This window comes from Lepus europaeus, chromosome 5 (assembly GCF_033115175.1).
Source record: "Lepus europaeus isolate LE1 chromosome 5, mLepTim1.pri, whole genome shotgun sequence".
In the NCBI taxonomy this organism is placed as follows: Eukaryota; Metazoa; Chordata; class Mammalia; order Lagomorpha; family Leporidae; genus Lepus; species Lepus europaeus.
In genome coordinates this window covers 24,509,097-24,524,267 of record NC_084831.1, presented here as the reverse complement: position 1 = coordinate 24,524,267, position 15,171 = coordinate 24,509,097, and the positions used below count along the sequence as shown (strand labels likewise).

General features: G+C 56.8%; 2 protein-coding genes across 2 annotated transcripts; one reads left to right on the top strand and one right to left on the bottom strand.

Moving 5' to 3' along the window:
* Window positions 1-114: 114 nt before the first annotated feature.
* TSSK3 (testis specific serine kinase 3) lies at window positions 115-1,682 on the bottom strand. The gene is made up of 2 exons (XM_062190878.1): window positions 1,538-1,682; window positions 115-776 (listed from the first exon to the last, which is right to left on the bottom strand). The coding sequence occupies exons 1-2, from the start codon at window positions 1,680-1,682 to the stop codon at window positions 115-117; spliced, it is 807 nt and encodes a 268-aa protein (XP_062046862.1).
* A 555-nt stretch (window positions 1,683-2,237) lies between these two features.
* FAM229A (family with sequence similarity 229 member A) lies at window positions 2,238-2,862 on the top strand. The gene is made up of 3 exons (XM_062193231.1): window positions 2,238-2,374; window positions 2,455-2,601; window positions 2,760-2,862. The coding sequence occupies exons 1-3, from the start codon at window positions 2,238-2,240 to the stop codon at window positions 2,860-2,862; spliced, it is 387 nt and encodes a 128-aa protein (XP_062049215.1).
* Window positions 2,863-15,171: the final 12,309 nt, after the last annotated feature.

The window sequence follows — 15,171 nt, the reverse complement described above, 5'->3', positions numbered from 1 at the left end:
CAGGTACGCTCGAGGAGGAGTGACCTTAACACGTAGTCAGATGACCACTCTGCAAGCGGGTTTTGGGTTTGCTTTCTCCCCTGCTTTATTGGGGAGGACTTGCCATTGCTTTTATCAAGTGCTTGCTAGCCACGGATGCCAACTAACTTCCTCGATTGAAGGCCGGAGGATCATGTCTGGTTCCAGGAGCCGCTTGAGCAGGTCCTGGCATTCGGCCGAGATGCCCAGGTGGGTGGGGAAGGACACCCCCTTCTGCTGCTGCCACAGCATCTTGGGGATGTCTGTGTCGTCAAAAGGTAGGCTGGCGCAGAGCATGACGTACAGGACCACGCCCATGCTCCACACGTCGCCCTTCTTGCTGTCGTGGGGAATGCCCTGCAGTACCTCCGGGGCGGCGTAGGCGGTGCTACCGCAGAAGGTCTGGCTCAGCTCCCGGCGGGACTTGGGCAACACTTTGGCAAAGCCAAAGTCCGTGAGCTTCAGGTTGAAGCCCTGCAGCAAGGCGTTCTCGCACTTGAGGTCCCGGTGGGCCACGCCACATCCATGGCAGTAGCGGATGGCCTCGACCATCTGACGGAAGAGGGCCTTGGCCCTGCTCTCAGGCAGCGGCCCCCCATTCAGCACACAGTCAAAGACATCCCCTCCCTCAGCCAGTTCCATCACCAGGTAGATTTTCCCGTCGGCAGACTCCAGCAACTCGTACACCCGGATGATGTTCTTGTGGTCCAAGGTGCGGACGATCTGGAGCTCCCGAGGCAGGAATCTCTGGATAAACTCTGAAATGAGAGGACAAGAGGTGATGAGCTATCAAGTCAGAAGGGCCCAGCGCCTCACTCCTGGACTTCGGGTTGCCCGCGTCTGGGTCTCGCTCCTCCGCTCCCTTGGCCATCTTAAATGCGTCTAGCCGCTTGGATGTTGCGAGAACTGTCACTCCTGTTGCTTTTGTAGCTAACACATTATGCAGTGGAACTGCCCCCTGCCAGCTTCGGCACTATTGTGAGCAGTCTGGGAGACCACAGGTAGCAAGATGAGGTGCTTTGGGGACTTTTAGACAAAGTTACTAAATCTGTTACAAGGCCTTACTTGCCCAGGGCATGGTGAGCCAGCTCCTCCCATCCCTGGTCCCTCTTCCTGACCCACGGTTCTTTCCCATGAACCCTGCCTGCCTTTTTCCCACCTCCACCTACCTTGGCACCAGCTCCTGCCTTCCGCTAGCCCTGGCTGTGGCCTCTCTGCAAGTCTCTGTTCGCTCCCGGAATAGGAAGAGCCTGGCAAGCTCAGATCTTGCCTCTGAGGACTCCTCTCCTGGTGCCGCTTTATCTTGGACTGTGGAGGGTGCGATGCTCTTGGACTCCCAGCTTCCCTCTGTTCCCGCACTGACACCCCCCCCCCAGGGCGGGGGGAGGGAGCGGGGGTCCCTAGGGCTTGCATTCCTTGGTTCCAGACTAAAGGCCAGGAGGAAATGACTGCTCTGGCTGGGGAAAGTGCCCGCCCACCTCAGCCAGCCCTCCCTTCCTCCAGAGGGCCCCCGGCTCACCTTCTGGCCCTCCCATCTTGTCTATAATTTTAATTGCCACTTTTCTTTGGTGTTTTTTGGAAAATGCTTCTCTGACTTTTGAGTAGGTCCCTTCCCCAATGGTCTTGCCCAGCTGGTACCCATTGGAGAGCAGAAAGTCCTCCATGCTGTCTAGCGCCTCCTTCCTATCACCCACTCAGCGCATGCTGCCTCCGCGAGGCAGCTCTACTCCACCATCGCCCTCGGCCCGCTCCTTTTCCCCCCAAGGACTTCATCCACAGCCGCCCCAGCGCTAGAGCATTCTCCGTCTGCACACAGCCGCGGGTGGGGGGCAGGAGAGGGTCAGACATTTTAAAACTCCGGCCCAATTGTGATGTAAATATTGTGTGACCCTTGGCCAAAATGGGCAATGGCCCTACCTGCTCTCACCCTCTCTGCCAAACTCAGCGCGGCCTAAGTCGCCGCCGCCGCCGGGCCGAGCCGCGCCGCGAGTCACTGCGTAGCCGGGGAGGGCGCTCCAGGGCGTCGGCGTGGAGCGGGCGCGCCCGGCTCCTCGGCCTCCATCGGGCGGCCAGGACGTCTGCGCGGCCAGGTCTCCAGGCGCCATGGCGAGAGCCTTCCGACGCCCGGCTCGGGCCCCCGCCAAGTGCCGGGGCGGCAGGGGGTTCCCCGGCGTGGGGAACGGGCTCTGTGAGGTCAGCGCGCCGCGGCCCGGGTCACAATGCCGTTCTCCCCCTCGACACCCGAGCCCAGGCGCGCCGCAGACACCTGCCCGGCTCCGCCCGGACCGGAGCGTCCTCCCGCGGCCAGGGCTCGGGCAGCTGCTTCCAGCCTGGGAGCGGCCTCGGCCTCCGGCAGGTGAGAACGACCCAGGGGCGAGCGCGGGGAGGGGGTCGCCTGGCGGCCCGGGAGCGGCCTGACAGCCACTCCCCGCGCAGAGCGCCCCGGGGCCTGGACATGAGTGCCCAGGAGCCCCCGCAGGGTCGGAGATTCCCCATTGAGGCCGGAGACTCCCCTGGCCTTGCCGCCGTCCCAGAGTCCCAGGACAGCCCGGAGCCAGTAGCTACGGAGCACAACCCGGTCAGGTGAGGCCGGCGCCCCGTCCCGCGGCCCCACCTGTAGCCCACTGCGCGCCCCCAGGCTTCCCCACATCCACGCCAGAGCCCCAGTGGACCTCCGGGGCACTCCCTGGGTGCACCCCAAGATAGGCCAAGCCCCCGGCTCAGCGGCCCGCTTTCCCCAGGCCGCTTCGACGCTGCCCGGGCTGCCACTGTCTGACGCTGCTGCACGTGCCCATCGACGTCTACCTGGCCATGGGCGGGAGCCCCCGGGCCCGCGCCACCTGAGTGCGCCTGCGCACGGCAGCTCCCCGGGAGCCGGGCGGGGACGAGGCCCTCCGCGGGCCACCACGCTGAGGTCGCACGCGCCGAGCACGAGACAGTGATGCACATTTTAAAATAAAAGAATGATGCACATTTTAATAAAGCACAGCATAAACTGTTCTTTCCACTCTGGGCTGGCCTGGTATATCTGTTGGATCCGGCCCACCAGCTGTCCCACCCCGCCCAACCGCACCTTCTGTGTGCCGCCTCTCGGGGACGCAACCCTGGAAGCCGGCCCTGGCTCGGGCATTCCTTGGCGGCCAGAACCCCTTGCCCCAGCCTGACGTGTCCTTTAGGCCCTGCGCTCATCCCTCTCCCTGTCCATGTACTTGATTCTCAGCTGAAGTTCCTATTACGCTGGCGACCACAGGAACTTGGGACATGCAGGTTAGAATTAAAAGATTGCCCACCTACCCCAGGCCCAGTGCATTCTCAGAATAGAGTTAGGTTCTGCTAACTGCCGTTTTGTGACACTCCTGACATTGTTGCAAGGGTTAGGGGCCACACCCCCAGCCCCCAGCCCATCAGAGAAGTCCCAACTGCTGGCTCCCTCCCCAGGTGCCCAGCAGGGGGGACTCAATCCAGACCTCCCACCCGGGTGGCAGGAGCCAAACTACTTAAGGTATCACCTGCTGTCTCCCAGAGTTCATTAGCAGGAAGCTGGGTTAGGAGCAGGGCCAGGTGTACCAGCTGGGTTACAGGCGTCTTAAGTGCTGGGTGGAACTCCGGCCCCACCCCCGCCAGTCCATCCTGAACCTGGATTTTTCCTAGAACTAATGGAATCAGAAAAAGATTGGGGATGACATCCTTCAAGGAACTTTGGTTTCTTAACTTTTCTATTTTACAGGTGAGGTCATATGAGAGGACTTTGGGGTCACCCAGATGATCCTCAGTGTCCCCAAACACCCTAAGGTCCACTCACAGGAGGGGCTGGAGACACGAAGGCCCCCTGCAGTAGCAGAACTCAAGCTGAACAAATATTTCTCGATTTTGCTTTGATGAGCCTGTATTATGTTTATGTTGGGAAAATATAAATGTAACCCAGAGATCAGCTTCATCCTCTGTTCCCCTGAGAGCTAAGTGCAATTGTCTCAATCCCCCCTCCCCTAACCCGCGGCCCCCGAGAGCATTTCAGAATCCCACGGTCTGCTGGGTGTTTGGCACAGAAGTTAAGGTAGTGCTTGGGACACCTCATTCCATCTGGAAGCTCTGCACACCCTGAGAGATGTGACGGCTCAGGTACTTGGGTCCCCGGAGACCCAGACTGAGTTTTGGGAATCTGGCTTTAGTCTGGCCCAGACCTCACAGTGGTGGGCATTTGGGGAGTGAACCAGCAGATGGGAGATCTCGGTATCTATCTCTTGACATATGTCTCTCTCTCCCTCTCTCTGTATCTCTTCCTTTCAAAGAAACAGACTCTAAGAAAGAAGGAGCCCAGAGTTACCTGAAGAGACGGGCTTCTCGGTTCCCAAGCAGTCCGAAGTACAGGAGGCCAGCTGAGGGCCAGCTGATCTGGCCGCCACAGGCTCAGTCTTTCCCATTCTTCTCTTCTATCTCCATCACTTCCTTTCTCCCCTCTCCTCAGCCTGCCTTCCTTTTTTTTTTTTTTTCACTATTTATTTATTCATTTATTTATTTATTTGAAAGGCAGAGCTGCAGAGAGAAAGGAAGAGACAGAAAAAGAAAGAACTTCCATCCACTGGCTCATTCTCCAAATGGTTGCAATGGCCCAGCCAGGGCAAGGCCGAAATCGGGAGCCTGGAACCCCATCCAGGCCCCCCAAATGGGTAGCAGGGCCCCAAGCACTCAGGCTGTCTTCTGCTGCTTGCTCAGGCACATTAGCAGGGAACTAGATTGGAAGTGGAGCAGCCGGGGTTGGAACCGGCTCCCCTATGGGATGCCCACATTGCAGGAGGCAGCTTAACCCACTGCACCACATCCCAAAGACCCCAACCTTCCTTCCCCATTTTTTTTTCTTTAAAAATTGATTTGTTGTATTTGAAAGGTGGAGTTACAGAGAGGGAGAGGGAGAGGCAGAGAAAGAGAGAAAGGTCTTCCATCCGTTGGTTCACTTCCTAAACGACCGTGACGGCCAGAGCTGGGTCTATCTGAAGCCAGGAGCCAGGAGCTTCTTCCAGGTCTCCCACACAGGTGCAGGGGCTCAAGCACTTGGGCCATCTGCTGCTGATTTCCCAGGCACATTGGCAGGGAGCAGGATCAGAAGTGGAGCAGCTGGGACTCAAACCGGCGCCCATATGGGATGCCAGCACTGCAGGCAGCAGCTTAACCCGCTATGCCACAGCAAAAGCCCCACTTCCTTTCCTTTAAAAATCATCTACTGGGGCCAGCGTTGTGACGTAGCAGGTAAAACCACCACCTGAGACACTCACATCGCATGTGGATGCCAGTTTTTGTCCCAGCTGTTCCACTTCCAATCTAACTCGCTACCAATATCTTGGGAAAAAGCAGCAGAGAGGCCAGCATTGTGGCATAGCAGGTAAACCCACCAGCCGGGACACCAGCATCCCATATGGGGGCCAGTTCCAATCCTGGTTGCTCCACTTCCATTCCAGCTCCCAGCTAACATGCCTGGGAAAACAACAGAAAATGGCCCAAGTGCTTGGGCCCTTGCACCTATGTGGGAGACCTGGCCTGCATGAAGCTCCTGGCTCCTGGTTTTTGGCCTGGCCCAGCCCCAGCCCCAGCTGTTGCAGCCATTTGAGGAATGAACCAGCAGAGGGTCTCTCTCTCTCTCTCTCTCTCTCTCCCCATCTCTTTCTGCAGATCTGCCATTCAAATAAATAAATCTTAAAAAAAAAAAAAAGCAGCAGAAGTTGACCCAAGTATTTGGGCCCCTGTCACCCACATAGGAGACCCAAATGAAGCTCCTGGCTCCTACTTCAGCCTGGCCAAGCACTGGCCATTGTGGCCATCTGGGACTGAATCAGCAAATGGAATATTTCTCTCTCTTTTTCTGTAACTCTTTCAAATAAGTAAATTTATTATTATTATTATTATTATTATTATTATTTGAAAGGCAGCGTTAGGGAGAGACAGAGAGAGAGGTCTTCCATCCCCTGGTTCACTTCTCAAATGGCCACAATGGCCAGGACTAGACCAAGCTGAAGCCAGGAGCTTCATCCTGTTTCCCACATGGGTGCAGGGGCCTGACCACCTGGGCCATCTTCTGCTGCTTTCCCAGGGCATGAGCAGAGAGCTAGATGGGAAGTAGAGCAGCTGGGACTCAAACTGACACCCATATGGGATGCCGGCACTGCAGGCCTTGGCTTAACCTGCTATGCCACAATGCCAGCCCCTAAATAAATCTTTTTTCAAAAGAAAATAATTTACTGCCACCTCCCACCTGCTTGATTTGTGGGATGCAAAGATTCCAGACAGACTGTGCCAATGGGCCAGTCCTTGGGACCAGTTAGCTCAGGATGTCCGTGAGCTATGGGAAAAGGCGTCCCCAGTGGAGGGAAGAAAGTGAAGGGCAAGAGGGCCAGCACTGGAGTGCAGCAGGGCTAAGCCACTGCCTGGGACACCGGCACCCGTGTGCGTCCCCGCTGCTACACGTCCAGTCCAGCTCCCTGCCACGCGCCTGGGAGAGCAGTGAGTTCCAGGTCTCTGCCTTGGTCAGCCATGTGGGGAGTGAGCCAGCGAATAGATCTCTTTGTAATTCTGCTTTTCAAATAAGTAAATGTTTAAATAAAAAAAAAAATAAGTCAAATCGGAGTGCTAGTTCGAGTTCTGCCTGCTCAGCTTCCAATTCAGCTCCCTGTCAATGTGCCTGGGAAGACAGCCAAGGATGGCGCCAAGTGTTTGGGTTCCTGCCATCCAAGTGGGAGACTCGGATGGGTTTCCTGGCTCCTGGCTTTGGCCTGGTCCTGCCCTAGCTATTGTGGCCATTTTGGGACTGAACCAGAGGATGGAAAATATGTGTGTGTGTGTGTTACCACACCTTTCAAATAAATAAAATAAGCCTTTTATAAAAAAAAAAAGATTTTATGCATTTGAAAGGTAGAGTTACAGAGAGATCTTCCATCTGCTGGTTCACTCCCCAAATGGCCCCAACAGCTGGAGCTGTGCAGATCCGAATCCAGGAGCCTGAGGCTTCTTCCTGGTCTCCCATGTGTGCACAGGGGCTCAAAGATTTGGTCCATCTTCTACTGCTTTCCTAGGCCATAGCAGAGAGCTAGATCAGAAGTGGAGCAGCTGAGACTCAAACCTGTACCCATATAGGATGTCAGCACCGCAGGCAGCAGCTTTACCCACTATGCCACAGTGCCGGCCCCAAGATAAGTCTTTAAAAAAAAAAAAAAAGTGAATGTAGGTAGGGGACGACGTAGCATAGCAGGTTAAGCCTCTACCTGTGACACTGGTATCCAATATGGGCGCTGGTTAGAGTCCCAGCTGCTCCACTTCCAATCCAGCTCCCTGCTAATGTGCCTGGGAAATCAGTGGAATGACCCAAGTGCTTGGGCACCTGCACCTATGTGGGAGACCTGGAAAAAGTTCCTGGCCTCTGGCTTTGGCCTGGCCTAGCCCTGACCATTGTGGCTATTTAGGGAGAGAATCAGCAGATAGAAGATCCCTATCTGTCTCTTCTTCTCTCTGTAACTCTGCCTTTCAAATGAATAAATAAATTTTTAAAAAAAGAAAACTGGGAGGGGGGCAGGCAGTGTGCGAATAAAGCCACCACCCGAGGTGTTGGTGTGTCCCAGCTGGTCCTCTTCGGATCCAGCTCCCTATGCTTCTGGGGAAGCAGCAGAGCATGGCCCAAGTGCTTCAGCTCCTATACCCACATGGTAGACCCAGATGAGCTCCTGGCTTCAGGCTGGCCAGCCCTGTCCTTTGCAGGTGAGTGAACCAGCAGATAGAAGATCTCTCTCTCACTCGCTCGCTCCCTCCTCTCCCCTCCCCTTCTCTGTAACTTGAATTTCAAATAAATAAGTAATTTTTTTAAAGATTTATTTATTTATTTGAGAGGCAGAGTTACAGAGAAACAGAGGCAAAGAGAGAGAGAGGTCTTCCATCCACTGGTTCACTCCCCAGGTGGCCCCAACAGCTGGAGCTGTGCAGATCCCAAGCTAAGAGCCAGGAGCTTCTTCCGGGTCTCCCACATGAGGGCAGGGGCCCAAGCACTTAGGCCATTTTCCATTTCTTTCTTTCTTTCTTTCTTTCTTTTTTTTTTTTTTTTTTTGACAGGCAGAGTGGATAGTGAGAGAGACAGAGAGAAAGGTCTTCCTTTTTGCCGTTGGTCCATCCTCCAATGGCCATTGCGGATAGCGCATCTCACTGATCCAAAGCCAGAAGCCAGGTGCTTCTCCTGGCCTCCCTTGCGGGTGCAGGGCCCAAACACTTGGGCCATCCTCCACTGCCTTCCCGGGCCATAGCAGAGAGCTGGCCTGGAAGACGGGCAACCGGGATAGAATCCTGCGCCCCAACCTGGACTAGAACCTGGTGTGCCAGCGCCGCAAGGCGGAGGATTAGCCTGTTAAGCCACGCGCCAGCCCATTTTCCATTTCTTTCCCAGGCCATAGCAGAGAGATCGATTAGAAGTAGAGCATCCGGGCCGGCGCTGCGGCTCACTTGGTTAATCCTCCGCCTGGGGCGCTGGCACCCGGGTTCTAGTCCCGGTTGGGGCACCGGGTTCTGTCCCTGGTTGCTCCTCTTCCAGTCCAGCTCTCTGCTATGGCCTGGGAAGGCAGTGGAGGATGGCTCAAGTGCTTGGGTCCTGCACCCACCTGGGAGACCAGGAGGAAGCACCTGGCTCCTGGCTTCAGATCGGCGCAGCGTGCTGGCCATAGTGACCATTTGGGCGGTGAACCAACGGAAGAAAGACCCTTCTCTCTGTCTCTCTCTCTTTCACTGTCTAACTCTGCCTGTCAAAAAAAAAAAAAAAAAGAGCATCGGCACTGCAGGTGGCGGCTTTACCCACTGTGTCACAGCACCAATCCCAATAAAATAAATCTCTAAAAAGCAATATATGAGGCCAGAGCTGTGGCATAGTGGGTAAAGCCACCGCCTGAAGTGCTGACATACCATACAGGCACTGGTTTGAGTCCCGGCTGCTCCACTTCTGATCCAGCTCCCTGCTAAAGTACCTGGGAAAGCAGCGGAAGATGGTCCAAGTGCTTGGGCCCCTGCACCCACGAGGGAGACCTGGAAGAAGCTCCAGGATCCTGGTTTCAGACTGGCCCAGCTCCAGCCATTGTGGCCATTTGGGAATGAACCAGAGGATGAAAGACCTCTCTCTCTCTCTCTCTCTCTCTCTCCCTCCCTCTCTCTCTGCTTCTCTGTGACTCTGCCTTTCAAATAAATAAATCTTAAAAAAAATTTATTTTATTTATTTGAAAGATGAAGTTACAGAGAGAGGTAGAGACAGAGACTGAGAGAGAGATCTTCCATCCTGTGATTCACTCCCCAAAGGGCCACAATGGCCGGAGCTGGGCCAGTCAGAAGTCAGGAGCCAGGAGCTTCTTCCAGGTCTCCCACATGGGTGCAGGGGCCCAAGCACTTAGGCCATTGTCCACTGGCTTCCCAGGCACATTAGCAGGGAGCTGGATCAGAAGTGGAGCAGCCGGGAAGCAAACCAGTGCCCACATGGGAGGCCGTTGCTGCTGGCTGAGGCTTTAACTCCCTGAGCCACAGCCACAGCCCCATAAGTAAATCTTTAAAGCAAGAAAGTGAAGGGCAAGTTCAAGAAATTCAGTTCCGTTTTCTCCATCACCTACCTGGACCACGCCACGTGCTCAAAACTCAGGCATGAACATAGGAAGTCCCTTCCCTCGCAGTCTCAGCGGGGTCAGGGAGCAGAAGGGGCGGGGGCTGGATCAAGGAGGCTTTTTGGGTTACCAGGCTCAGGAGTGTGAACTTTATTCCGTAGGCAACAGGGAGTAAGAGGTTCCAAGCTGGGACTTCATTCTCCCAGTTCTCTTCTCCACTTCCATCCTGTGCCCTGCTTCTTCTTCCTCTTTCCCCTGGAAAAGCTGCTGGGCTAAACTCTAGTCCTGAGTTCGAGTCCTGATTCTGCCATTTATTAACTATGCCATCTTGGGCTTCATGACTTCTCTGAGCCTCCGTTTCCAAATCTGCAAGATGGGCGGAGTGACACCTGCTCGGGTTGCAGTCAGGTTATGCCCCTGCGGTACCAGGAGGGACGCCCGGGCACAGCAAGCCCTTGATGAACCAGGCAGCCTGCAACTGCCGTCCTGACCTCCAGCTTCAAGGGGAAGCAGAGAGCCAGATGGCCAAGGACACTGTCCCTCAAGGGTGGGTGACGTCCAGCTCTGCAGGGGGCTGGGGAAACCCCCTTGCCTCTTTTCTGCCACCTTCCCAGCTGTTCTTCCCAGGAGCCTGAGAACTAGGCTGGGGGGAGGACATTTGCAGGGAAACCTCCAAGTGGGAAAGGCAGAGCCACCTCCCTCATCCGCAAGGGTAAAACTGTCCCCAGGCCCAGTCCAGACCCTCCAGAACCCAGCCCATTCTCTGGACCTGGAACAGGGTGGGCCCAAGGAAAGGGGGTGCTCAAATCACTGCCTTCCTTGACTTCTCTCTCAGATACCTTATTAGCTAGCCCCTCCCTAAGGGACCCCTTTTTAGAAGGAGGGGGCGAAGTACAGATGGACCCCCCAGGTTACCATGGAGACGGCAGGGAAAGGGTTGCTGCATCGCCATGGCAACAATTGACGTCAGCACTACCCTTTCCCACTGCTTGATATGAGAGGGGGCCAGCCACCCCAACCACGAGCAAATCCCCCACAAAGCCTCCTCCCCTTGCTGAGCCAATCAACCAGGGGGTCGACAGGCTTAATATAGCACGGGAGCTAAAAGCTCAGAGCCTGGTGTCAGTCAAACCTTGGTTCAAATCCTCGCTCTGCCTCGTCCTAGCTGTGTGAGTCTGAGTAAGCTCCTTAACCCCTTGAAGTCTCACAGGGGCCATGGTGACAAACGAGCCTCCGAGGGTGACGGTGAGGATTACAGGGATCAAGCATCCAGTAGGCACTGGAAGCAGCTCCTGAGACACGTCCATGGCCGTTGGCGGCTGCGCAGAGTCCTGCCTGCCATCTTGGGACCCGTCAGGGGATGTGGCCTTTTAGATACAGACTCCTGGCACCTAGAGGGGGCCAGGACTTCCAAGCACTGGGCAGGCACCAGGGTCTGTGGGGGCTCTCTGGGTGGAGCCAGAGACAGTGGAATTTCCAGGCTCTGAGGAAACCCCAGAACCCACTTTCCCTGAAGTCCCATCACATCCGGACTCTGACCCAACTTCCCCTTTCTCCCCCCCCCCCCACCTCGTCCTGGGTTCTCACAGCCTTCTGCTTCTTGAGCTTGAATCTGTCCACTTGGAGAAAGGACGGAGGAGGGAGCCAGGGAAGACACCAGGTGGAACAGGGTGCACACGGGGTTCTCGGGGCTGCAGCTCCCACTGCCCTCTCCACAGCCAGCCTTCTCCCGCCCTCCTCCTCCCCAGCCAGCCAGGCAGCCCAGTGCATTCTGCTGCAATTCTGAGTGAGGTCCCCAACCCCACCCATCCCAAGACCCCCAACTCATCTCCCTGCTTCCTCCAGTACCAGATCCCCCCCACCCAGAAAGCTTTCACACAGTTGTGTCACTTTCCTCCCAAATCTCACAGCCACAGTCGCTCACCACTCTTCCTACCTCAAAGCCCTCTCTTCCTGCAGCCTGGACTAGTTTCCCTGGAGACCTGCTCACCTCTCAGACCGGCACCGAATGTTGCTTCTCGGAGGAGACCCCTGGCCACGCATCCATTCCCTCCCACGGCACCTGCTTTCCTTCTGGGGTTGATCTCATTACACTTGGGCCTGCGAAAGGGCCGGGGCTCTGTCATATTCGCTCTCCAGGACCTGGAACAGGAGGGCTCAGATCCGCAGCTGGGCCAGGGAATGACTGCTTCGTCGTCCACTCGGCCAAGACCCGGGGCTCTGAAGAGAAGGACAAGCAGAGCTGTCTGGCCTGGCCTGGCTGTAGGAAAGGCTCTCAATGAAGAACTGACATCTAGGGGCAGGTGTGGCCTGGGACACCTGCACCCCTTACAGAAGTGCCTGGGTTCCAGCCCCAGCTCCACTTCCAATTCCGATTTCCTGCCAAGGCACACCCTAGGAGGCAGCAGGTGACAGCACAAATACTCGGGTCCCTGCCATGCACATGGGAGACCCGGATGGAGTTCCTGGTTCCTGGCTTCTGTCTGGCCCACTCCCACCTGGGAGTGGCATCTGGGGAGTGAACCTGAGGATGGAAACTTGCTCTCTCTGCCTTTCAAATAGAATAAGCAGGCCGGCGCCGCGGCTCAATAGGCTAATCCTCTGCTTGCGGCGCCGGCACACCAGATTCTAGACCCGATCGGGGCACCGGATTTTGTCCCGGTTGCCCCTCTTCCAGGCCAGCTCTCTGCTGTGGCCCAGGAGTGCAGTGGAGGATGGCCCAAGTGCTTGGGCCCTGCACCCCATGGGAGACCAGGAGAAGCACCTGGCTCCTGGCTTCGGATCAGTGCGGTGCGCTGGCCGCGGCGGCCATTAGAGGGTGAACCAACGGCAAAAAGGAAGACCTTTCTCTCTGTCTCTCTCTCTCTCTCACTGTCCACTCTGCCTGTCAAAAAAAAAAAAAAAAGAATAAGCAAAATTTAAAGAACTGACATTTGAACCGAAGGATGAGAAGCAGCTATCCGGGCAAAGATGTGGGCGTCAGAAATGCCCCCTGCCCCAGGATTAGTCTGCTCCATGGGTGACCTTGGTGCAGAAGATGCTGTGTAGGGGCACCTGCTCCTGTGTTGGGAAGATAATCCAGGCTGCCCTACAGGGACAGACCACATAACAGACCAACAGCAGGGAGCTGGGTCAGGAGGTTGCTGCAGCCTTCCCAGGCAAAAGGTGACAGGGCCTTGGGTCAAGTGTAGGTGGCGGAAGTGATGGGATTTTAGACATAGCCCAGAGAGGAGAGAATTCTGTATCTGCTTGAACAGGAAAAGGGAGACATAGCACAGATTCTGGTATCAAGACCAGATTTCCGGGGCCGGCACCGTGGCACAGGAAGTTAATCCTCTGCCTGAAGCTTCTGCATCCCATATGGGCGCCGGTTCTAGTCCCGGCTGCCCCTCTTCCAATCCAGCTCTCTGCTGTGGCCTGGGAAGGCAGTAGAAGATGGCCCAAAGCCTTGGGCCCTTGCACCCACGTGGGAGACTGGGAACAAGCACCTGGCTCCTGGCTTCGGATTGGTGCAGCTCCGGCCATTGCAGCTATCTGGAGAGTGAACCAACGGAAGGAAGACTTTTCTCTCTGTCTTTCCCTCTCACTGTTTATAACTCTACCTCTCAAATAAATAAATAAAATCTAAGGAAAAAAAAAAAAGACCAGATTTCGGGCCCAGCCAGTGGAGTGTGGCCAAGCCGGGAGCACAGGAGGCAGGACAGATGTGGGGCATGTCTCCTGGGGAAGGGGGACCATCCAGGAGGCAGGTGTGCATTAAGAGGGGAGGGCAGGTCTGAAGAGAGAAGTGTCAACCACCAGCAGGACACTGAAGGCATGAGAACCCAGGACAGACGTAGAGGGACCTGGGATAACCATGGCTAAGCCATGAGCAACAGATGAGAAGCACATCCCATAGCAGCAACCAGTAGGACAGCCAGGAAATCAAGACTACGCAGTGATCCAAAACACCAGGGCTCCCAGAGGATCTCAAGCAGGAGGGAGTATCTGGCTGTGTCTAAGCCAGCCACTGCTAAGAGGTCAAGTCAGATAAGAGCAGCTAGCATCCCCTGCACTTGGCCACAAGGAGGGCCGTGGCGACCTTGCAGAGCCGGGCCTGTGGAATGGTGGGGGAGGAAGCCAGATGGCAGGGCTTGAGGGACCCAGGGGAAACAACGTGTGTACGCACATCTTCCAAGAATGTTGGCTGCGCAGGGAGGAAGGGGAGCTGCAGAGGGGCGTGGGGTGGAGGGAGGGCTCCCTTTTTCTTTCCAGATAGCAAAGACTGGAGCCTGTTTGTTTGCCGATGGGAAGGAGAGGCTGAAGATAGGGAAGAGGAAGCGATAGAGGAGGGACATTCCCCAAGGAAGGGAAAGAGGACATCAGATCCCCAAACACAGCTGGACAACAGCAAGGGCAGCAAGTCGGAGCCTGTTCCAGGCTCTGGGGGCTCAGCGCAGCTGCCCACTCTGCCCAGCAGCCAGTGTGAGTCACTAAGGGGGAGACAGCTCCAATGGCAGTGTGGGAACGGGCATCTGTGCCCTGGACCCTGAACCCCATGCCCCAGCCAGGAAGGCACGCGAGGCTCAGCTTACCCTGGGCATGCAGAGTTTGCAGCAAGTGTGGATTTTATTCTGGCTTTTTCTGCCCCTCTCTGAACCTGGTTCCCCTTCTGCAAAAGGCATGGGTTAGACCAGAGCAATCAAGGACTTCTGTTTTGGGCGGTGGCCGGTGTGTGTGTGAGGGCCCCTTCTTTCAGAAATATCTGTGTGTAGGTCTGAGGCCAGCTGAGAGGGTTCTGGATCCTCCCCAGCTCAGCCCTCTGGCTGGGGATCCGGTGGGGAGGGGCCACTCTGGCGATGCCTGGGAGGAGAGAGGTGTGGGTTCTGCACACCATCAACGGTCAAAGAGGCTGCAGGCGCCTGGCCCTCCCGTTGCCTCCGAGTGAGGCCTGTCTTTGGCCCCTGCTCTGGCCGGAAGTGTCTCCAGGGAACTCGGGGATGGCTCTGCCCCCACCTCCTCTTGTCAGATGAAGCCTCCAGCTAAAAACAGCCCCAGGGAACTATGGGCTTGCAGGCCTCCCCGTCCACGCTGGAGCCGGAGCCTAGCCAGGCGGGCTGGACACCGTGCCATTCACCGAGACTGCCCACTCCGTGGTGAACATTCTCGTCCTGGGGAAAGGGTCTGCGGGGAGGGCGCCGGACGGAGAAGGAGGGTACCCCGGTCCTTGGGAAGGCCCCGCTGGGGGCCTCCAATCCTGGAGGCTGTCCCTGTCCCTCTCAAGCGCCTCCTAGGATGAGCGCGGCCGCGTCTCCCCAGCAGGAGGCTCCGAGCGGTGTTTCTGGGGCAGCCGGGACCCGGCCCCGCGCCCCGCGCCCGGTTCCGCAGCGCCGCCGCCCGCACGCTCGCACCGTCGGCGGGGGCACGCGGGGCGGGGCCTAGGCGGAGGGGCGGGGCCCCAGGGCGGCGGGGCGAGGGGTGGGGCGTGAGGGCGTCACAGGCGGAGGGAAGGGGCGGGGCGGGGCGGAGTCGGCGCAAACCCGGGGCCTCGCTCCCCTCTTTCTGC